Genomic DNA, 21582 nt, shown 5'->3' with positions numbered 1-21582 from the left:
GAAATCAATAGAGAATATTTGAACTGTTTTGTTAAAAATTCAAAATATTACAAAAAGAAATCATACCAAAATTGAAAAATAAAATTATATAAATACAAGCACTTTGAAAAATATTTTTAGTATCTAACCTGACATTCTATATATAACTAGGTCACGGGTAAATAAGAACTTCTTGCTTCGTTTTTATCCATTAGATTTTGTATAAATAATGAAAAGAGATGGCTACGAATATAGAAAGTGGATGGACAAGTTAATGCTATGCTCTTGCTAAAGTACATCGAAACACGTGGAACTTGTTAAGAGGTCATTACCATTAGGGCAAAGAACAATTATGTGATTTGTTGTGGTTCGGAGCATTAGTTTATTGGTGGAGTAGAAAGGAAAAGTGTGCCCACATTAAAAAATTAATCCAAATTTGCTTACAAACCCACCAATCATGGCATCGTAAAATTAAACCGAAAAGAAATAAAATAGGAACAAGTTTGATATGTGAGCCATACCTTTAAGTAAATTCCTTAAAATAAAATTTGGTTGCAACTAAAACTCGCATTCTATTATGGAAAAGGGCAAATGAAGTAATGTTGATTTTGCATGATGCATGCCTTCATTATTAATAGTGTAGTAGTTTGTTGTCCATGATTAAGAATTTTTCATTGGAAATCCTATGAAAAGTCAAACTTTTTTATTGCGATGAGTAGTTGGTATGTCCATATAAATGAAAAAATTATACTACTATGTCTTTATTTGTTTTCAAATCAAACAATATAAAATCAATTATCAATGTTTGAAATTTGAATACTAGTGAATAAAAAGTATGCCGCATTAGTTGTTGTCATTCACAAGAAATAGCTAATACTCCATGCAGAATGGAAGGAGTGATTATTCTCTCGTCATTAAGAAAAATGATTCGTTGGGAAAGACAAGTCATGAGTTCAAATCACAATCATACATATGAAATGAATATAAAATTGATTGTTCAATTGTCAAGTTATTCCACCATACCAATAATCTCCTATAAATATATATTCCAGGGGAAAATCATAGATACATTGTTGGCCCATTTACTATCACACAAAGTTACAGAAAATGATATTCTTTGGTAGTATATTATAGGACGTTGATATAGGGAGTAATATTTTATTGTGAAGATAATCTGCAGAAGCATTCAAGAATATATTTCTTGACCATCATATCACCCAATCAGGATAAAGCACGAGTGTGAAAATGAAAAAGAATGCAGCCTTAGAAGCAGCATTATTTCACAACCTGTAGCATCTAACAAGATTTAATAACTTTCAATTAATAGAAAGAAAATTTTGCTCAAGTAATCAAATTCTTCTGAGAAAATAGAAGTACTCGGTTATTACATGAAGTTTCCCCTTTCAGGAATCTCGCTCTCTACATCTCATTTTCATCAAAATCCAAACAATAACAGTTACCATCAGCAGCTGGAAAACCAAGAAATCTTTTCCCTAGTAAGATTTCATTATTCACCACCAAAATGGAAAAGCTATAAATCGGCCCACGGCCTGGGAAAAATGTCGATTCGTGAATAAAGTAGCATGAAGACAAGCAAAGTTGATCCTCTGGAACATAAACTAGGAAGCTGAGGAAATCTAGTTCACAACATCAAGCACCAGCTTACGAGATTTGAGAACAGACCACCTCATGCGCCTGTAATAACCAGCCTGAAGAAGTGCGAGTGATAGAACAAATATCCACTTGAATCCCATCTGTGGTTTCAGGTAGCAATGCCAAATATGTTAGACAAGAGGTAACACGCTAATGGGTGTGTACAGTCTTCGCTATATTTGTTAGTGAAACCATACCAGTTTTCTCTCTTCCATTTCAGGCTCTGCAGCCCACGCTAGAAATGAGACAACATCTTTACCCATCTGTGAAAGATAGCAAATAAAGAGATGAGCATGATATGGAAAATGGGAATGTGATCTCGGATAAATATGCATGAACGGAAAGTTAAATGTGATTTAACCTGAGCTTCTGTTGCGGGTGTACCATCTTCGTACTCAACAGCACCATCATTAAGCATTTTAGGCATAGCAATAGCTCCCCCAGGGAAGTAAGGGTTGTAATGCAATCCTTCACGAATCTAGAGAGGAAGATACTTTCACCATTTAGAATTTATCCATTATAAATACAAATTCCCTACTTAGAAAAAGGAACAGTACAATTATAAGGAAATTATCAGTAATGTTAATTAGAGTTCAATCAGTACAATTATAAGGAAATTATCAGTAATGTTAATTAGAGTTCAATCACAAACTGCAAACAAATGTGATGGATGATGGAATGTGGATCCTTAATGACCAATGAAAAATTGAACAAGTACAATGATGATCCAAAGCAAAATCCACAAATAAAATGAATGAATAATTGTTCATTCTCAAATATGCATGGCAGTCTGTGTACTCAGAACACTCGACATGAATACACAACTAATTTTAAAATGAATTTTACCATCAATTTACTACATTCAGGGCTCCACTTCAAGCGTATTCAAAACCACTAGGATAATTAAACAAAAAATACTCCAAGGGGAGGGCCACGTAATACGAGGAATTCACCTGCTTGAAGTTTAAACATTTTTACCAGCCATAACAACAAAATTTGATGGTATTGTCGATACAATACCATATGGATCATGAAGTAAGAAGTAAAACGAATTTTGATGATTACAAGGGTGATCAAATGAATACACAGACACGCCCAGCCACCAGACCTACTAAAACAGAAGGAAATAAACCAAAACAGAGCACAATAGCAAGTTCAAAATGGGAAGAACAGCAACGAGCATATTAATCCACTTAGTGAGCTGGCATTTTCCAAATATAGAATCAAAGTAGATAAATTCTATACCAAGTTGAGGTCAGCTTAGACACAAATTACTCAATATAATATTGCACTTATGAAGGTAAATCAAATATGAACCAGAAAAACTTACTGTAACACCAGCAGGAGGATCATGATATCCAGTCAATAGGGCAAATACATAATTTTGACCATTGTGACGAGCCTAAAGAGGCAAGAGGAAAAATATTAGAAGAGATAGATAACATGACAATCCAAGGATGAAGATATGAGGGAGAGGTAGAAAATACTTTGGTTATAAGACTTAAATCAGGAGGATAAGCACCGCCATTAGCGAACCTAGCTGCTTGTTCATTTGCATATGGCTGAGGAAACCGGTCACTGAGTTTGCCAGGACGAGTAAACATCTCTCCCTCATCATTTGGCCCATCAACTACCTCAATCTCAGCGGCCATAGCTTTAGTTTCCTCTTCTGTATATGCAACACCAACCAAGTCACGGAATGAAATTAATGACATTGAATGGCAGGAGGCACAAACTTGTTGATACACCTGGTGACCACGACGAATCCTGTTTAACATGGAAAAGGCATCTCAATTCAAAATCAATGGAAAATGAAAAGCTTTTAAATGGAGAAGAGGATGATATCCAATCACAACATAGAAACTAACCCATCATATTTGGTAGAACAAATAAAGACACGACTCTATACTGGTATAGGAGCAAATAGGGTATCCTTGTATTGTTGTTCAACGAATCCAGTATCACTTTCTCTTGCCATAGTTTGTTTGGTTCATTAAATATTCATCTTCTTTTATTTGACTCGTCATATTTTCACTTTTCACCTTCTAATGCTCAAGTATAAGTTGAAGGAAAAAGCTTTTTATAATGAGAATGTGAGGGTTATCTTTTTTGCATAATGCATAGTACGATTTGGAAATCAAGCTGGTCATCATTAATTATTCAAAATAAAATACTTTGATTAGATCATAACCTAAGAACAACAAGGATCCAGCACATACAAGGATAGAATCTATGAAAGCCGACAACCCCAAAATAAAACTTGTTCTTTACTGTCAAATGTCAACAACCAGAGGCTGGACAAAGAGCTGTGTTGATAGGCCTCCATTGACCAAAATGATATTGCCAAAGATAAATATAAGTTGAAAGCAACTAGAAAAAATGATGCAGTGCAAATTCCCGGCTTTAAGGTTAGTTTACAGACTAATAAGGGGATAATAGATGCCAAAAGGTAATGAAACAGGATGAGTTGCTTCTGAATTTTTTTAGTCCCACTATTTTAAAGAGAAAACTTTACAAGAATGAATCTATAAGCAAAGAGAATGCAGGTACATTTAGTGTATATCTGCAATAGAGAAAGCAGGTACATTTAGTGTATATCTGCAATAGAGAATGCAGAACTGAAGATATTCAGTTCTTGTAAACACAGTGTACAAAAAAGAACTTGAGAAAGTAACATATTAACTTACGAAGCATGGTCATATGAATTTAGAATGCCACTGTGTGGCCAAGGATAGGTGGCAGCTTCCAAACCATGTTCAGCCTCATCACAAGATGCTATTGTTGCATAACTTAACAACCCTGAGACACCTGCCCCACATAGAGCCAATGCCCTCCAGGACTTAGTGGCAGCAGATCCAACTGCTTCCTGCTCTTTCTTAGAAATAAGAGATGACAATGGAGACACCTGAAGGAAAAATGAATATTGGCATCATTGTTTCAGTATTTCTTAAGCACTGAGTTAAGAAATTGTCTAGATGGTGATTATGCCAAAGAATATGAAAGGATTTCCCTGTTACTTGCCAGGAAAAAAAATTGAACCTAAGATTTCCTATAGACAGTGATAATGGATAGTAATAGAATTTCAGAAACGAATGGATACATTTATCGCACTAGACAAGTAGGAATGGAACAAATTCCATTCCGCTTTCAATCATGGGGGGATTTTGCACATATTTTCAGTAACTACTGTTAGAACCAGAGGCAGAATTTCACCAACCTTGCATTAATCAAATTGAAGAAAAATGAGAAACTATCCGGATAGAACATAGGTATATTTTAACCAAGAAAGATAAGCATACAGTGTTTTGTGACTGAAGTCTCTCTCTTAGTAACCGGCCGAGAGCTCTGCCTACAAACATCTTATCTCCCTGTTTAATTGAAATAAAGGAAAAAAGGTAGACATTCAGTTTATGTCGAACTAATACCAAAGACAGTAGGTACATAGACTCATTAACAGCAAATAACAATATAAGGACAAAAAACACACAGCAAAGATTTTGAATTACCATGAAAAAAAATAGCCACATCAAACCTATCCTTTCTAGGGGAAACATTAAGTAAAGAGATATTCCAATGTTTTGCAATACAGCCATCGCCACTCAAACATAATACCACTCCCAATAAAACAAGAAAGCCATCATTCCACAAAACGAGCAACACTGCCACTACATGACTCCACTGGATCTAGTGCGTGTGATTCAGAACAACCCTAGTATTTCTACAAACAACAGGTACTGATAACTGGAGATGGTAAATAATTAATAATAAAAAAGGAGATGATATCCTTTTCACAAGCAACAAAGGCGAAATCATATAAACTCAGAACAGCCCTAGTATTTCTACAAACAAAAGGTACTGATAACTGAAGACGGAAATAATCGAAAAAAAAAGGAGATGCCTCTTCCCAAGAAACAAAGGCGGAATCGTATAAACTACCATAGTCCGATTTGAATCTGAAAACTTAACCTACCAACATGTAGAAATGCTGCAACTTCAATGCGAAAATAGGGAGAGAAATAGAAAAATAAGAAGAAAATATAATTAAATAGAGAGGTAATTCAGTTCACGGAAATAGCAGATCGAGAGGAGAAAATTCACCTAAATACGAAAATCTCGACGGCAGCGATTGTTTGGAGATCCGAGAAAACGAAGAAGCCGACGAAGACCTGTCCAAATGAAATTACTGTATTTGGAATATGAGTATATTTGAGGATGGATTTTTTTTAAGATAAAAACAGAGAATTTTAAAATAAATGCAATTTTGTGCTATTGGGCCGCAGTGGCCCATTTAGGGGTGGCTACCAAATTTAGGCTTGGTTAATTAGTTGGAAAAAAATATTCCACTCAGAATACATACAAATTATTTTCATTAAATTTAAACTCGTTTTAGTAGTATATAAAATATCATGTTAAATAGCGATTTTTACTCCAATCATTTACACTAAATTTAAATTTAAAAAAATATTATTTATCCACGCTTTTTTTACTCACAAAGTTTAAAAATGTAATTTGGATTTGTTGTAATATAAACCCAAAAGTAAGATGGAGTTTGAATACCATTGGAAATATTTACCTACTTCATTTAAGTTTTAGCGTATCAAAGATTGTCTAAGCTTCTTTTACTTTCATATATCTTCACATAATTTGTAACATATAGCCTTTCTGGCAAGTATGGATTTGATACTCATTATGAAATTTAGATTTGTGAGGGTAGAGGATTGCAGCATAAGCCAAGCACCCAAAAAAGGCCTGGCCCTTGGAATTCATCCAAGTGAAATAATCTTATGCAGCATCTTTCATAAAGTAGTAGTAGTAGTAGTAGTAGTATCAAAATAAATGGTGCTTGTTTGTGCCTTTTAATAAACAAAAAAAAAAAACTAATAATTTTAGCTTTACAAAGATTTCCAATCCCAGCTTATCTCATAACAAAATGGAAGTTTTTTCTCCTATCCAAAACTCACAAGTCACTGGAAGGCCTGTGTTTTTCAGTTTCGCCTTCCTCATACGATGAATTTAGAAGGAACGGTATCAAAATCATCATAATCAAATCTTTGCCGCTCCTTCCCAACCTGAATAGGCAAAACGACCAAATAAATGCAGTTTGGTGAGGAAACTAAAGAATCTAGCTTTGCTGCAGCTGACACATATGAGTGTCTTATGCAACATAAAAAGAACTGAATATGTACCTTTCCAAGGTAAGAAGGGTCGCATGACATAACTTCATTCATGGCCGTTAGTTTCTTCGAGAGCCTCATAATCCTGAAACAAAGTTTAACAGGAGACATCAGATTCAGAGGTGAGTTGAAAACTTTTTTGTCTATTCATTTGTATCCTATAATCTAGCAGATGGAACTGTTCATCCAATAAAGTTGTAATGCAAATATGAAGCATTCACATACTACTGGGTTTAGACTCTAGGATCCAAAACACCAGCAAAGTTTAGAAGATATCCCTAATAGAGAGCATATTCAGAAGGATCATATACTTTCTTGCTAATGCTACATGACTTTATGATAACATAAAGTACCTCTGGATTGAGAAGTCGAGGTGTTCAATCATCTCACAGGTTTTGTATTGCTCGGGGTCCTCAAGGAATCTAACCATTCCATCCTTTTGGTTGATTGTAGCATAAATGTCACCTTCTTGAATCTAATTCAAGAGATAAATAGTTACATAAGTCATCAGATCATACCAATAATTTTCAGTACATAATCAGACAAAGTGAGTATTTCATGCTTCAAACTTACCATTTGAAGAACATGCATCTCAGCCTCTTTTGGGCTGTTTAATTGAACTGTATCCGCTATGTCTTGGAGGGAGAGAGTCAGGTATGTCTGAGTCAACCTCTGAATATTGCGTTTATACATTGATGATACCACTTGCTTCACCAACCCAAGATTATTGTCCTGGAAGTTGAAGAAAATCTCACATCAGACTCCGAATGGAAGCACCAGAATGAAAATGCAATTTACGAATTCCGAAGCAATGAAAATGGCTTACACTTCCAAACGTGTTCTTGTATATCTCCACACACTTCTCGACCTCTGATACTTTACCAGTGCTATAGCTATTTACCAACTCAAGGTAAGACTGCTCGGAAAATAAAATTACACAAATGAGTAAATTTAAAAACTGAAAGTTCAGCAATAAAACAAAATATGAAGCTTGCACAAGGAACTTGTATTATTAAAAAAAAGTATTCATAAGAATGCAGCGATAAAAGAGATTGGAAAATAAAATTAACCTAATAAAAGCTCCAGCTACTGAAACCCCAAAGTCCCATTGCTAGGAGGAAAGTGATAAAGCAAACCATGTGTAACAGCAGATCCATATGTAATTGAAACAACTTACCAGGACAAGTTAAAGCATGTAACTGATTTGTGCTAGTTGGTTCAAATTCAATGTTAAGGCATTCTGTATAGGTCAGATTAGTGCATCGATCTATGTTGGCTTTGATGATCATGGTTTCACATAGCATTGATTGCAGAAGATTCTAAGTGATTTAGTCCAAACCGATATGCCTCGATGCTTTAGACATTAGGATTTCAAGGGTATCGACACGAATGTGCATGCAATAATAATAAACTAAATGCTTTTCACCAAGAATAGTAAACGCCAAATGAATAGACAATCCAATGCCCTAGTAATAAATGAAAATTGGTTCCCCGAAAGATACCTGAGAGAAATTCTTTAGATTCCTTTGAGCAGCTGATGAAGTATACTTGGGAAAACTAGTAGCAAACTGCTATCAAGATCAAAACGGGAATAAGCTTAAGCATTTTCAAGGCCCGAAAACAATTATGCTAACGACAGTTTTTCAAAGAAGGCACTCGGCAAAAAATCAAGAGCTAAAGCTATCAACAGCTGAAAGGAAATACTATATTACAAGAAAGATTCTTCATCATAATATAAATGCAGATAATATGATAATTGATACTCCAACACTACAAAATTTGAACATAAGAGTTCATCAAATTTTCCAAAAACGATAACACAGATTGCAAATATTACCCCAAAAGGTTAAGATTGCAAAGATTAAAACTTTCATAGTTTCAGTAGGAAAGGGTACAAGTAGTTTACATCATGCATCCTTCATACCTGTCCAAGATGAATGAGAGAAACTAGAATATATTTTTTGTATGCTTCAACTGCTATAGCACTAATAATTGGCATAGGTGCTGTTACAACCTAAAACAAAGATCAAATAAATCAAAGTTGATGATAGTGATATAACACTAGTAAGTATACAAATAAAAATCTAGAACACATTAAAAATGAAGGTAATAACTATTAAATAATAATCATCAGAAATCACATACATTGTGTAAGAGCTCTAAGGCTTTGCGAAACTGCTTTTGTCCTATGCAAATCATACCTCTAATTATCCCAAAAATCAAATAATGTATCAGTAAGCTTTATGTCAGTCATCATCAACAAGCTATAGAAAATAAGAAACAAAAAAGAAAAGGAGACAACTTACCCATAATAACAATATAGAAAAAGATCTCGAGGCTGATCAACCTCAAATACATCATCTTCCAGGACAGAAAGGCCGATTTTAAAGCACTTAGATAGCAAACACAGAAGCAAAAAGTCAGGGTGTAAAGTTGTCAGCTGTTCGGTTGACGACTGAAGCTTGCGTATGGAAGTCAGCAATGGAGCCACACCACTCATGGGATCTTCAAGCAACATGACTTGTAACATTAACCTTTTACAGATAGATATGACTGCAAGTCAACAAGCCACCAAAATATCAATAACAGTATGGAAAAATCTAAATATAAGTGAGTATTCTATAGAGAAAAAGGCTACATTTCTCAGGCGCCAAATGGATTTGCTCCGCAGCACACACATTGATGAACCTGGCAACAGAAAGCACCAGCTCATTTGCTTGATGTTTTGATATTGGAGCAGATGTGCAGGCCTCCCTAATACAAAATAATTCAAAAAAGTATTATGATAAACAATAGATACAACTACCTCCATGAAAATTCCTTTTACATACTAGGTAACATACATTCGCTCCATTCTACCAGCTTAACATACACTGAGAAATCAAAGGGCTAAACGAAATTAGAAAATCCCTTCAGAGCAAATAACCCGTGCACAAAACAACTGGTACGGAATCACTACCGACAAATAAACCCTAGTTCACAAATACCACGAAATTCTCAACAAATTTAAATATTGACAGCATGCATGACATTGAAATTGTGGCAGTATGTACAAGTATAATTAGGGCATGAATGCTCACAAGATGTAGAGATAGCCAAGGGAGTGAACGGAGGGGTCGAGTTCGGTGAGCAGAGGAGACAGGCGAGTGGACTCGGTGCGGAGCAAATCATCGCACTGCTTCAAGTAGTTGCGTAACTGAGTTAACTCGCCGATGTTGCCGGACAGCCCTTGGATTTGAGCAACCAGCGATTCCACTGAGCTCATGTTCAGATTCATCAAATCAAATCTTCTTTCTTGGTTTATGATGAATTTTCCTTTTCGATTATACGTAAGTAGGAAAATTAATAATTAACATCGATAAAAAAAATTTGAACTTGAACGTTCATGATGTAGGTCATGGGCCGGATCGTGAGTTACGCATTTGTCATTTTGCTTAGGTTTTCAAAGGGGATAAACAACGTATAGTTGTGTTACTATTTGTTATTCATTTTACACACATCTCATGAAATTATTATTTACATATCAAAATAATAATTGAAGCGCTAAATCAACTGTAAAACAACTCGAGCATCAGGAATAAACGAAAAATAAAAACAACAGTTCAAAATGAAGTGTATAAATTCACAACTCGAACTAATCCATTTGCATCAGTAATAAAATCCTGAAGTAGATAGAGGAACAAAAGACGTTGATTGCTAAGCATTATTTCTAGGCACAAAACAGTTTTACAAAATAGCAGACACAAACAAGGGTGTCCAGAATTTCCTTCAAAGTTTCTCTAATCAAAATCCCTTAAATGCTGAGCAGTCAGGTAATTCGTCGAAACTAAAGTCACAGCATAGATATATGCTCAAGTAAACCAGTACACACGGTATATCATTGGAGAGATTGCCAGTAGATGAATAAAGCCCAGGCCATCATGCACTAATTTCTGCTTCAGGCTTGTTGTCTCTCTTCTTGCCTTTTTTGGTATTATTTGTAGAACCCTGTGCTTGTTCTTCAGCTTTCTTTTGAGCTCGAATCATAGCACGTCTTGCACGGGGTCGCATTTCACGCACTTGTCTTGGAGGCATCACATAAGGTTCAATAGCCCTATCACCAAAAGGGTGCTCACTGCCAGCAAATATCCTTAATTTTCTGTCTCTATCCTGAACATGTCAACAATAATGTTTAGCTAAATAAATCTACACAGACATCTTACATCAAACATTATCGACTAACTAAATGATTCTGGAACGAGAGATTGCAGTATAGAACAGAAATAGAATGAGGATAACCAGAATAAAAGTTCACTAAACATACATTTATACCATAGCCCGGGACATCACAAGTTATGCATGCTACGTCACATTATTGTGAATCTCACCCATGTAGTTGCAGGTTATTAAGCTACATGTGTTATAGAATTTGCAAGAAAAACTAAGATAGAAATCTCATCTCTAATGGACACTGGAATCACACTCCAGCAAGTTAACTCTTAATAGCTCATCAGATAGAGAGATGGACAAGCTCACAGCCTCACATTGTTCAAACATATCATAATTCCAACGTTTGACTTTCCAGGGAGTAGTTTCATATTCTAACTTGTAGTCTGACCATTTTTTCAGGACTATAAATTGATTTCAGACTAGTGAAAGGCCCTTAGCTCCAAAGAGGAGAAAAAACTGAAATAAGATTGAAAGACAATGCATAGCATGATAAGATGCATTATCAAAGAAACGCTGTATATCACTCAAATAGACTCACGTCACGCAGTTTGTTTCTAGGAAGCATTCGCATGATAGCTTTGCGGATAACTTCCGTGGGATCCTTCGCCATCTGATCCTTCAAACTCCTTTCCTTCAGGTGGCCTATGTACCTATACCATTTTTACAATATATAAGCAGGCACAACCATTTCTATGCCACAAATACACAAATTTGCACTGATGCAATAGTTAGTTCCAATAACATGGCAATCATCAAACTTTTCAAGCAAGAAAGATATATAAAAGTTGTGCTTGCCCTGTATGCCACCGATAAAACTTGTCAGTCATTTTCCTTCCAGTAACACATACATCTTTCGCATTGATAATGACGCACATATCCCCATCATCTCGATTGGGAGCATATGTAGGCTTGTCCTTCCCCTGAACCACAGTTGCTATTTGGGATGCTAGTCTACCCAAGACCTGACATCAGCGAAGTTCAGTTATGCTGTGCAACACTGAAACTCATAACTAAGTACACATAACTGAACAGAGAATCAAACCTGCCCTTTTGCATCAAAAACTCTCCATCTCAGGCCATCCAATTCGATGCGTCTTAGTCCTGCAAGTGCTTTCTGTGAAATGAAATGATCGTAGTCTCATTAACAGGAACTCAATGCGCTTGTTAGAAACACATCATGAATTCAATCTCCGTTACTCATGGAAAAGTCGTCAGCTAGTCTGCCATTGAAAGGAACTTAAACCCTACTTTGCTGCACTTATCAAACTTAAGCAAAGATGAAATGCAGAGGCCGGAAATTATTGATAATTAACATTCCTATGCATATTGATAATTAAAAATCTATACCACTTTCTCGTAAAAAATCTCTCAGTAATTTTCACAAACAGCTATCGTGCATCCATTAATAATCAAATCGAAACAAAATACAAAGAAGACATGCCTTGAGATTGCCGTTAAAAGCTTGAGCCGCAGTCGACATATTGGAATTCTTCCTCGGATGGCATGCAGCGAAAACGAGAATTTTCAGTAAATTTCAGCTTCGCAGAGAGAGAAAAGGGGAGAGAAAAAGGAACAAGTGATGATGTTTCTGTGTATTTGTGTAATGTATGGGCCTATTGACATTATATTGGGCCTAAAGTTATTATTTGGCCCATAAGTAGTCAAATATTGATGCAAAACCAGATTAACCGTTTATTAATCCTTTTTGGTGTCAAATATGGTTTTGACCGAATTAGGATAAATTAATTGTCTGGAGTATTTTTCAAAAGACAGTTTAACCTCTTCTGCACATTACAAAATTAATTGGTATTATCACCTAAATTTAGAATTCATTTATGTCCAGAACAATCACTATGCAACACTAATCCTTCATTGCCTTAAAGAAACCAAGTTTACAACATGTATATATACTAAGCATTACATAACTATGATCAATGCAGCAAACTTGAGGCTCTGTCAAACAAATTCTCTTCAACTAAAAGGAGTTTTGAAGTATCTAATCACATCAGCTACATTAACCACAAAAGCTAGTATTCAAGTTTTTTTCTCCATTTTCTTCTTCAAAAGTTTATGGAAATCTTCCTCTGAGAGGGACAGCATCTGGTTGAGCAGCAACTTGACTCCACATTTCGTCATGATCTCATACCTCGGCTTGATCCTTTCTTCTAAACTGTAACCAAAATATTGTGGAAACTTCACCAATTCAGATTTAGGGTATACCATAGTTAGGAAAAACTCCCACTTCGGCATCATATTGTCCGGCAGGCTGAATGTATACAGAGCCCCGTTCCTCTGGATCATAGTTGCAACGTCTTCCATGCTATACCCCCGTTCCAAGAAGAATTTGGTCACAGGCTTCAAATTCCCCTCGATGCTGAGACCAAAAGTTTGAGGTGCTCGATAGAGAAGAGGAGCAACATCAACATCCAAAGACCGGAAGTACTCAGCAGTGGGGCGTAGTTTCTCCTCCACGCTATAACTTATGATGTTGGGGCAGCGAGTTAACACCTTACTCACATTCTCAGCTGAGAGGCCCATCTCGTAGAGAAAATCTACAGTTGATTGGAGTTTCTGTCGGCTGTAAGTGAGAAGGGGGGGAAACCTATATATGACTTTGGCCCATTGCTTCTTATCCACGCCCAATTCCTCGAGGAATGTCATGGTGGGGATCAGGTTGTCAGTGAGACTGATTCCACAGAGTTGAGGCCTTTTGCTCAGGATGGTGGGGATATCCTGTTTTGGCACGCCTAGATCGAGGAGAAATTCAACAACGGGCTTGATCTTACCCTCCAAACTATAGTAGGCAAATGCTGGAAATTTCCGTATAACTTCCCTAATGGCTTCGAGTTCCATCCCCAGCTCTACAAGATAGACAATATGAGAAGGAAGTTTGCCAGTTGGGAGAATGTCACTAACCCGAGCCAAAGCCTTCAGCTTCTTGGCATCAACCGTAGTAGGAATAGGAGGAGAAACTGATGCAACTGAATTTTCTACCACAGGTTGTTTGACTACTTCTTCTAGTTTTTCAATCACAGGCGGATCCGGGAAGTTTTCCACAACATCCACCATAATAGGACCGTACTCATCTAGTACTGTCTCGAGGTAGGGGATAAGAGCATCTCTGATCTCCAACGTTGTAAGTTCCCGACCTGACGTGAGAGAATATATGAGATGTTATCATGGAATTCAAGAAAAGGGGTCATATACTTCTCAAGTGCTATTTAATTTATCAAGAAAATAAGAAATCAAACCTACTAAGTATCGAGACTTGTGGACAGAGTGAAGCCGTGCCACTAAGTGGTCAACAAAAGCATCAGACTTGTTAATAGTTCTTACAGCAACGGCATTGCTTAAACCTTGTTTCTTCAAGAACAAAGTCAACACAGCTTTGGCTTCCTCTTTTTCTGCTGCTAACAAGGTGGGAGGCACTAACCGTAGGCTAAATGATCCATCTATCCAAGATTCAGGTTTCAATCAAAAGGAATCCAACCCAAGTTATTTTGTGAAAAAAGGAACAACGGAGGGAGTAGTATTGATATCTTACCATGCTTGGCTCGACATAAGAAAACCTTCTGAGGAACACGCAGCTCAGTCCTGCAGGTAATGAAAATGGAGAAACCGAATGTGATTGGAAGGTCGAATTGGAACACGAGAATATGCAATGAAAAAATAGCTGAAAAGACATTGGTCCCAAGCTGAAGATAATCAAGATCTTCTCTAGTTTATAGGGCACATAAGGTCACACTTCAGAAATTCATGTATCTTGCAAACTACTAAGGAGATAATGCTCTAACACCCCATTAATAGACTCAATTTCATTTTCTTTTCAGTTGATTCAATACACTACTTTCAAAAATACTAAGTAACTGCAGCTCAAGTAAAGTCATTTTCTTGCGTGTACTTAAAGTAGGGGAGCACAGCCATCATGTCCAACCCAATTATTATCATAGCTAGTTATGTTGTCAGAAAATCGAATTCTGTGATTTTAGCTTAGTAACCACAATAATTTGCACATCAGAAGTAAATGTAGGTATGCAAAAAAAGTCGTGAACTCTTTCATTTTATGGATATTCAAAATTACATCAGGCATAATTCATTTGGTGCCGAACCAACAAAATCCAGAAACTACTGCAGTTTCTGATGATTCATATCAAAAGCTCAAATTTCAGCCTATTCAATGAAAAAATACTGAGCTCAAAGGCTTTCTAAGCAACCAAAATTACTTCAAAGTAAGCATTAAAGCTAGAACTTTTACACATAGCTGAATGCGAAAAGTAACTGGTAGATATCACAAAACCCCAAACGAAAGGGAGAAAAAACAATAATATACTTGCATCCTATTCAATACAAAGAACACCCGAAAATGTAACAAATACCTTGAATAGCGAACGACGGCTCTCGCAAAACAAGGAATTTCTGGAAGCCTTAACGAAGGTGAAGATTTCATCATTTATTTGAGGGAAGTAAGGAAGATGTGCAGTGAATTTGTAAGAAGGGGTGTGTGTGCACCACGGAATAGATATAGCTTGTCTTCTTGCTTAATGATGCATATTTTCTGATCCATTTGCCCTTAATCTAAAGTCGTGTGCTGCTTAAGCTAAAGTCGTCCTCCTATCTAACACTATTTCTAAATTTAAAATTCTCTTCGGTTAAATAGCAAAACCCTTTAAACCCTACACGGATCAAAAGAAAATCAAAGCTTCAATCGAGATTCAACAATGGCTGTCTCCATTAGACGAGCTCTCCTTTCTGCTAGAATCCTCTCTCGCGCTCTCGGAATTGCATCTGTTCGCTCAGCCCACACGTTCTCATACTTAAACTCCTCATATATCGACAATTCCCATGAATCTGTTGTTGTCGATGGATTTTCGAGTTTACAAGCGACGGGGTTATATCAGTTTACTTCTAGGAGGGGGTTCGCTAAAGCAAGGAAACATCAAATTAGTAAGCTTATTATCTGAATTTTTTCTCTCCATGAATTACAACGTGCATTGTTTGTTTAGCTAGTGATTAGTCCAGTGAATTCAAGTTCACTTCCTCTATAATCTATAATTTACCTTTGGTCAAGTAGTATCTTTCTCACCGTGAAATAGTTAGAAAGAAAAAAGAAAAAATATTACACCAGAATTATTCGATTCAATATCTCAATAATTTTTATGATTGTCATTATTCAGTTTATAAGTACTCCTTTTTCTAGTAACTTTGAATTTTAATTGTTTGTTATCATTACTATATTCTAGAGGAAGTGAAGGATGATTCGGAAGAAGAGGAAGATGAGGAGGAGGAGGAGGAAGATGATGACGAGGGCATTGATTTAGGGGTCTCTGTCAAAGCAAATGCCCTCTCCCAGATGAATGCAGCAGTTGATGCGTTGTCGAGAGAATTGGCCAAATTGCGCACTGGGAGAGCCTCAGCTGGTGTGTAGAAAATATCTTATGTAGTCATTATTGGTTTTTTTTGTCTAGTTCATGATAATTTCTTACAATCCTTTTCAGGGATGCTTGACCACATTATGGTGGAACATTATGGTGTTAAGACGCCCCTCAACAGAATGGCTGTTGTATCAGTACTGGACCCAAAGACGCTATCTGTTGCTCCTTTTGATTCTACTGTAATTCCCTGCTGATACTTTCTTTGTTAAGTTAACAAGCTCTACTGATTCCTACTCCCCAACTATGTATTAAGTTCAGATGAACAAATTTACTTGTTTTCACGGGAACTCATAGTTATGTCTAGTATCTACTTATTATTACATCAATATATACCCCCTCTGTTTCCTAAAAATATGAACTTAGAAAATGGCACGGGTTTTAATATAAAATTGGTAAAGTAAGAGAGAGAAAAAGAAAAATGGGTAAAGTAAGTGAGAGGAGGATAAAAAGTAGTGGAATTAGTGTTAGCGGATTTGGGATCCATTTCCTAACATGGAGAGTTTCTATTTTTAGGAAACGGAGGGAGTATATGTTAGTGACCTGTGTTTGTTACATATGCTAGTCTCGTTAGGATTCTTCTAGTACATGAAACCAATAATTAATCCCAAGTGTTCATCACATGTTTTCATTAGTCTTCTACATTAAGCCATTCTTACTAGGACTTCATGAGTGTTTTATTTCAACCGTGTTACGTAGATTGTTGGCAATTGATTTGGAATTACTGTCTCAATGAAGCAATTTACTTTCGCAGGCTCTTAAGGAGATGGAGAAAGCCATAATGTCATCTCCTCTTGGCTTAAATCCCAATTCTGACAGCCAACGTTTGATTGTACCAATACCTCCGTAAGGATTTCATATTTGTTCCCCTTTCTTGTATGAATTCATTATGTTAGCTTGTAGGAGTGAGATCATCTCAGCATAGTGGTTTCACTTTGAAATGATAGTCCAGAATTATTTCTTCTGATTTATAGAAACTCATTAAGCACAAACAAGCAGAAAATAAACATAAACATAGAACAAGTGAGAATGAAGATATACTACAGAGAAGACTGCACCAAAAATATAGAAAGAAATCCTCTACTGTGGCCCACAGTAAATATAGTTCTTAAACCAAAACCAAGACCCACTGCTCTCATTGAGGAGCCATTTATAATATAAACTACTGCTGACCAAGTCCTACTCAAATAAGGACTCTTAATCCTAAACTAACTCTAACTCTAACAGATAAAAGTAGAGCATTAGAATATATATTACTGGCTGTGCTATGACTTTCTTGCTGTGTGAATTATCAGTCTCTGATAATAAGCTAAGGTTTTTTGTTTTCCTGTATTAATTTACTGAATGTTTGGTTCTTATAATTGCAGATTGACCAAGGAGCATATGCAAGTAAGTCTTAATAACTTCTTTATCTGTATATGGGCATTATTTTGCTCTCAACTAGCACCATTGTTTGTTTTAAGGAAATAACTTATATTGTACTATAAAATGTCTATGCCAGGCTGTATGTAAGGTGGTTGTAAAATCATCTGAAGATGTGAAAAAAAGCATTAGAAGAGCACGACAAAAGGTATTGATCAACTTGTCATTTTCTCGTTGAAGTTGATGATTTCTTTTGAGTTTTCTGCTCTGAGCGCTTGACATTCTGCGGAGCATCCCTACCTTGATTAGCAAGTGATTGTATGTTAAATAAAGTAGTAAAGGTACTTAAGGGGCTTTTTTCTGTGAACTGGGATTGCATTGAAAAGAATGGCATGGACTCTTTACTCTTGTTGGCATAAACTAGTGATTTTCATAAAACTTTTTGCATGAACCCTGATCAAGTTACATAGAGAAAGTAGCATGGATTGTTTTATTCTTTGTGCATGAAAATAGGGTAAATTTGTTTTAGTGACTTCCAAAAGTATTGGTTAAAAATTTAAACTGCCTCTGCCCTTATGCTCCTGATAAAATCATGCCGGAAGTTTTACTCGGGGGTTCTAGGTGATTTGCGTTATATACACTGCCACCAGATATATTTTGTGCAATCAATTTTTTGTCTGCTTATATCTAAAAGACAGACATTGCTTTTATAGGCACTTGATAGAATTAAGAAAGCAGCTCCGAAGAAGGAATCAAAACGATCTGATAAGGATAAGGATGCTTCAAAGGATAAAGGTGGTTCATCAATATCTGAAGATGATGTGAAAAGATTGGAGAAAGAAGTAAGTGTCACCCATAGCAACAATGACGGCTCTCGTGTCTACTCAATTTAAATTTATTTTTCTGTATGCAACAGATTGATGACTTGACGAAAAAGTTCATAAAGTCAGCTGAAGATATGTGCAAGGCCAAGGAAAAGGAGATAAGAGGAGGCTGAGGGGCAAGGCATTTTGGTATAGCTTCTTTGTATGATAAAATTTTCACCTTAGTGCCTTTGCTTGATAGATTAGATAATACTGAGAAGCTCTCTTGACCTACTAGTCGGAAGATGGCCACTTGATAATTGATAAATTACAAGGAATTCAATAAGTTTTCACAATGCTCAGGACTTGTGAACTAAAACCATAAGAAGTTTGCTCACTCATATGCAGAGTCATCAGTTTTGAGGCATATTATCATCTATTATTTCAAACAAAAAGATTGTTTGACATGCATTCCCAAAAGAGTTCACTTGGAGCAATATATTACTACTTGAGTTTGTTATGCAGCATACTAATCCTACTGTGTCTCACATTGTGTATACCTCGAGGGTTCTGTCCATGGTTGTAACCACTAACCTGAATATCCTTCAGCCTAGTGTCGTGGAATGTCGAATAGAGTAGTCCTATTGCTTTAAGGAGTATGACTACTAGATATATGCTCATTTGGAAATATGAGTTTTAGTCTCAAATAATTGTACTTCCAATATGCAGTTAGTCCTCGTTAGAGGAAATGTCGCAGTCCCTTTAAATATAACTTGGTGATGGTAAAGGATGAATGTCTGGTAGCTATGGAGCTAGGCGCAGAGTAGGGATTGCGCTGCACCATGGAAATAGTGATCTTATGTGAGTTAGGCGTTCGTGTTGGGATTGTTTTTGGTAAAACTAGTGAAGCAAAAGAGATGCAGATCACCATATTGTTCTTTGATGGATTTAAGCCATATAAGTATTTCCACCTACGAATCATGATATTGTGTTATTATTGCTCTTTTGATATTGTATTATTGAACTCTCATCGTTTCAACATATACAAACACATGAAGATGATATTGATTGAGCATAACACGACAACAGCATAAGAAGAAGAAGAAGAAAGTTACTACTACTACTGAATTATATACTGATAATATCATACGATATTTTGTGGATACATAAAATTGAAGATAACTGATATGGACACCACCAAAAGTGCAATAATGTAATACCAACATTGGATTACAGAAACAAGCTGACAGAGTCACATGTCACTTAGCATTTATTCCACATGCCATAATTGAAAAATGGTACCCACTCTTATATTCTTACTGTTTAAAAGTTTTGAGATTTTGTAGGAGTATTTCAAAAGAAAAGAATTCTAAAGTCAGTAATGAAATCTTTACTCTGAAAGATTTTAGAGAAGTTACTATGAAATGATTGGTGGAATTGTACTACTATGAAACTAAAGGCTTCGAGTCGGAGTATTTTAGGCCATCCGCAACGCTATCTCTTAACCGTCTCTTAACCGTCTCATCTCTTCACTATTCATGGGGCCCACTGTACTTTTCAGCTCATCTCTTAACTAAGAGACAACACCTGCAACCCTCCATCTCTTAACCATCTCTTAACTATTCATTCAATTTCATTTTTTATTTTTAATTCCAACAAATTCAATTAATAAAAAACACACTTCATTATAAATAAAATAAAATTACAATTTAAAATACATAAAAAAATAAAAAAGACATAATTAAAAAATTAGAAGTTACAAATTGCACACTTAAACTCAAATAAAAAAAAATGGAGGCAAAGAAGCAGAAGAAGGAGTTCTCTAGTGACGATCATCTAATGGTTGCCAAATTTTGCCCAAATGTGCTCCACTAGATCCTCCTGGAGTTGGGCGTGGGCGGTAGAATCACGTGTCCTTGCCCGAATAGACAACCGCTCTTGCAAAGACGGATGCACTCCCGTTCGAGGCGGACTACTTGCGGTTGAGCTTCCCGGGGTTTCAGGGTCGAACCAATTTCCCGCCTCAGGTCCTTCGTCGGCGACAATCATGTTGTGCAAGATTATGCACGTATACATGATGTCGACCATATTCTCTATAAACCACTGTCGAGCCGGGGCTTTGATAATGTTCCATCGAGCATGGAGAACCCCGAACGCTCTCTCCACATCCTTGCGAGCAGACTCTTGCTTCTGCGCAAAAAGAGACTGCTTTTCGTCCGTAGGCCTGTTGAACGTCTTCACGAAGGTTGGCCACTTCGGATAGATGTCGTCAGCAAGATAGTACCCCATTTTATACTGGCGATTGTTAGCGACGAAGTTGATGGCCGGCGCTTTACCATTCAAAACTTCAGCGAAGAGGTCGGAGTTGTTGAGCACGTTGATGCATGCCAAATCCATAGCCGGTAGTCGGCGACGGCCTTGAGTATAACGGTGGGGTGGGTGCCTTTGTGGCCGCTCGTGTATGACCCCTTCAACGCCACAGGGCAATTCTTCCATTGCCAATGCATGCAATCGACACTCCCGAGCATCCCGGGGAATCCGTGCACTTGTTCGTGAAGACGGAGCAGAAACTGACAATCTGCGGTGGTTGGCTTCTTCAGAAATTCGGCGGTGAAGGCTGCCCGGACGCCTTTGCAGAAGTTCAACAAACAAAGTCGCCCAGTGGATTCTCCGACGTGCAGGTATTCGTCGAACGCATCCGCCGTTTGTCCAGTAGCAAGCTGACGGATCGCCGCAGTACATTTCTGGAGCGTCGTGTGGCTAGGACGGCCAACAGCGTCGAACCCTTCTCTGAAGAACTCTTCCCGTGCCGCCAATGTATTCGCGATATGCAAAAATAGCGGGCGTGACATACGGAAACGGCGACGGAAGTAGATATCTCCCCACACCGGGTTCGGACTGAAGTAATCACGTTCCAACCTTGCGGCGGCTTCCTCCCGGTTACGGTGGATGTATGTCCGGCGTCGCCTAGGA

The 21582-nt window shown here is 36.9% G+C and overlaps 5 protein-coding genes across 8 annotated transcripts; 1 reads left to right on the top strand and 4 right to left on the bottom strand.

Moving 5' to 3' along the window:
- Positions 1–1299: 1299 nt before the first annotated feature.
- Positions 1300–5849, bottom strand: LOC148930090 (cytochrome c1-2, heme protein, mitochondrial). Of its 2 annotated transcripts, none has more exons than XM_089068945.1 (8): positions 5731–5849; positions 4932–5000; positions 4320–4537; positions 3120–3399; positions 2963–3034; positions 1994–2110; positions 1830–1895; positions 1300–1733 (listed from the first exon to the last, which is right to left on the bottom strand). In XM_089068945.1, the coding sequence occupies exons 2-8, from the start codon at positions 4989–4991 to the stop codon at positions 1617–1619; spliced, it is 930 nt and encodes a 309-aa protein (XP_088925071.1). In that variant the 5' UTR covers positions 4992–5000; positions 5731–5849; the 3' UTR covers positions 1300–1616. The 2 variants fall into 2 exon arrangements, with proteins under 2 accessions (XP_088925071.1, XP_088925070.1); XM_089068944.1 differs by lacking the exon at positions 5731–5849 and adding an exon at positions 5603–5696.
- A 555-nt stretch (positions 5850–6404) lies between these two features.
- Positions 6405–10250, bottom strand: LOC148930089 (COP9 signalosome complex subunit 3-like). Of its 3 annotated transcripts, none has more exons than XM_089067429.1 (11): positions 9887–10250; positions 9445–9494; positions 9113–9359; positions 8952–9009; positions 8731–8820; positions 8309–8377; positions 7633–7722; positions 7380–7538; positions 7160–7281; positions 6819–6891; positions 6405–6701 (listed from the first exon to the last, which is right to left on the bottom strand). In XM_089067429.1, the coding sequence occupies exons 1-11, from the start codon at positions 10081–10083 to the stop codon at positions 6633–6635; spliced, it is 1224 nt and encodes a 407-aa protein (XP_088923555.1). In that variant the 5' UTR covers positions 10084–10250; the 3' UTR covers positions 6405–6632. The 3 variants fall into 3 exon arrangements, with proteins under 3 accessions (XP_088923555.1, XP_088923553.1, XP_088923554.1); XM_089067427.1 differs by having other exon boundaries at positions 9445–9560; positions 9887–10248; XM_089067428.1 differs by having other exon boundaries at positions 8309–8374; positions 9445–9560; positions 9887–10247.
- A 157-nt stretch (positions 10251–10407) lies between these two features.
- Positions 10408–12613, bottom strand: LOC125209955 (uncharacterized). The gene is made up of 4 exons (XM_089067950.1): positions 12058–12613; positions 11811–11977; positions 11554–11665; positions 10408–10955 (listed from the first exon to the last, which is right to left on the bottom strand). Exons 2-4 carry the CDS (start codon positions 11888–11890, stop codon positions 10725–10727), a joined length of 423 nt encoding a protein of 140 aa, XP_088924076.1. The 5' UTR covers positions 11891–11977; positions 12058–12613; the 3' UTR covers positions 10408–10724.
- A 250-nt stretch (positions 12614–12863) lies between these two features.
- MDA1 (Mitochondrial transcription termination factor family protein) lies at positions 12864–15552 on the bottom strand. Its single transcript, XM_089067948.1, has 4 exons — positions 15392–15552; positions 14560–14609; positions 14267–14467; positions 12864–14164 (listed from the first exon to the last, which is right to left on the bottom strand). The coding sequence occupies exons 1-4, from the start codon at positions 15463–15465 to the stop codon at positions 13050–13052; spliced, it is 1440 nt and encodes a 479-aa protein (XP_088924074.1). The 5' UTR covers positions 15466–15552; the 3' UTR covers positions 12864–13049.
- A 103-nt stretch (positions 15553–15655) lies between these two features.
- Positions 15656–19628, top strand: LOC148930087 (Ribosome recycling factor). The gene is made up of 9 exons (XM_089067949.1): positions 15656–15959; positions 16256–16432; positions 16511–16626; positions 17199–17290; positions 17812–17833; positions 17946–18014; positions 18520–18648; positions 18723–18819; positions 19339–19628. Exons 1-8 carry the CDS (start codon positions 15734–15736, stop codon positions 18801–18803), a joined length of 912 nt encoding a protein of 303 aa, XP_088924075.1. The 5' UTR covers positions 15656–15733; the 3' UTR covers positions 18804–18819; positions 19339–19628.
- Positions 19629–21582: the final 1954 nt, after the last annotated feature.

This window comes from Salvia hispanica, chromosome 3, assembly GCF_029641045.1.
Source record: "Salvia hispanica isolate PSC_SH4W2 chromosome 3, Shi_PSC_v1, whole genome shotgun sequence".
NCBI lineage: Eukaryota > Viridiplantae > Streptophyta > Magnoliopsida > Lamiales > Lamiaceae > Salvia > Salvia hispanica.
This window is presented reverse-complemented; position numbering and strand designations above follow the sequence as displayed.

Bases quoted from the DNA above. Each gene is read 5' to 3' on its own strand.
- LOC148930090 (XM_089068944.1), bottom strand. The intron at 4,538-4,931 runs GTATGCTTATCT...TTTTTCCTTCAG, and splicing joins GACTTCAGTCACAAAACACT to GTGTCTCCATTGTCATCTCT. The intron at 1,896-1,993 runs GTTAAATCACAT...TATCTTTCACAG, and splicing joins CACCCGCAACAGAAGCTCAG to ATGGGTAAAGATGTTGTCTC.
- LOC148930089 (XM_089067427.1), bottom strand. From the start codon at position 10,083: ATGAATCTGAACATGAGCTCAGTGGAATCGCTGGTTGCTCAAATCCAA. The intron at 7,723-8,308 runs GTATCTTTCGGG...TTTTCCGAGCAG, and splicing joins ATCTAAAGAATTTCTCTCAG to TCTTACCTTGAGTTGGTAAA. The intron at 6,702-6,818 runs GTACATATTCAG...TTGCCTATTCAG, and splicing joins ACCCTTCTTACCTTGGAAAG to GTTGGGAAGGAGCGGCAAAG.
- LOC125209955 (XM_089067950.1), bottom strand. From the start codon at position 11,890: ATGTGCGTCATTATCAATGCGAAAGATGTATGTGTTACTGGAAGGAAA. The intron at 11,666-11,810 runs GCAAGCACAACT...AAAATGGTATAG, and splicing joins TTTTATCGGTGGCATACAGG to GTACATAGGCCACCTGAAGG. The intron at 10,956-11,553 runs GTGAGTCTATTT...TGACATGTTCAG, and splicing joins CTAGAAACAAACTGCGTGAC to GATAGAGACAGAAAATTAAG.
- MDA1 (XM_089067948.1), bottom strand. From the start codon at position 15,465: ATGATGAAATCTTCACCTTCGTTAAGGCTTCCAGAAATTCCTTGTTTT. The intron at 14,468-14,559 runs GTAAGATATCAA...AATCTTGGATAG, and splicing joins CTTATGTCGAGCCAAGCATG to ATGGATCATTTAGCCTACGG. The intron at 14,165-14,266 runs GTTTGATTTCTT...CTCTCACGTCAG, and splicing joins CAAGTCTCGATACTTAGTAG to GTCGGGAACTTACAACGTTG.
- LOC148930087 (XM_089067949.1), top strand. From the start codon at position 15,734: ATGGCTGTCTCCATTAGACGAGCTCTCCTTTCTGCTAGAATCCTCTCT. The intron at 16,433-16,510 runs GTGTGTAGAAAA...AATCCTTTTCAG, and splicing joins CACTGGGAGAGCCTCAGCTG to GGATGCTTGACCACATTATG. The intron at 18,649-18,722 runs GTAAGTGTCACC...TGTATGCAACAG, and splicing joins TGAAAAGATTGGAGAAAGAA to ATTGATGACTTGACGAAAAA.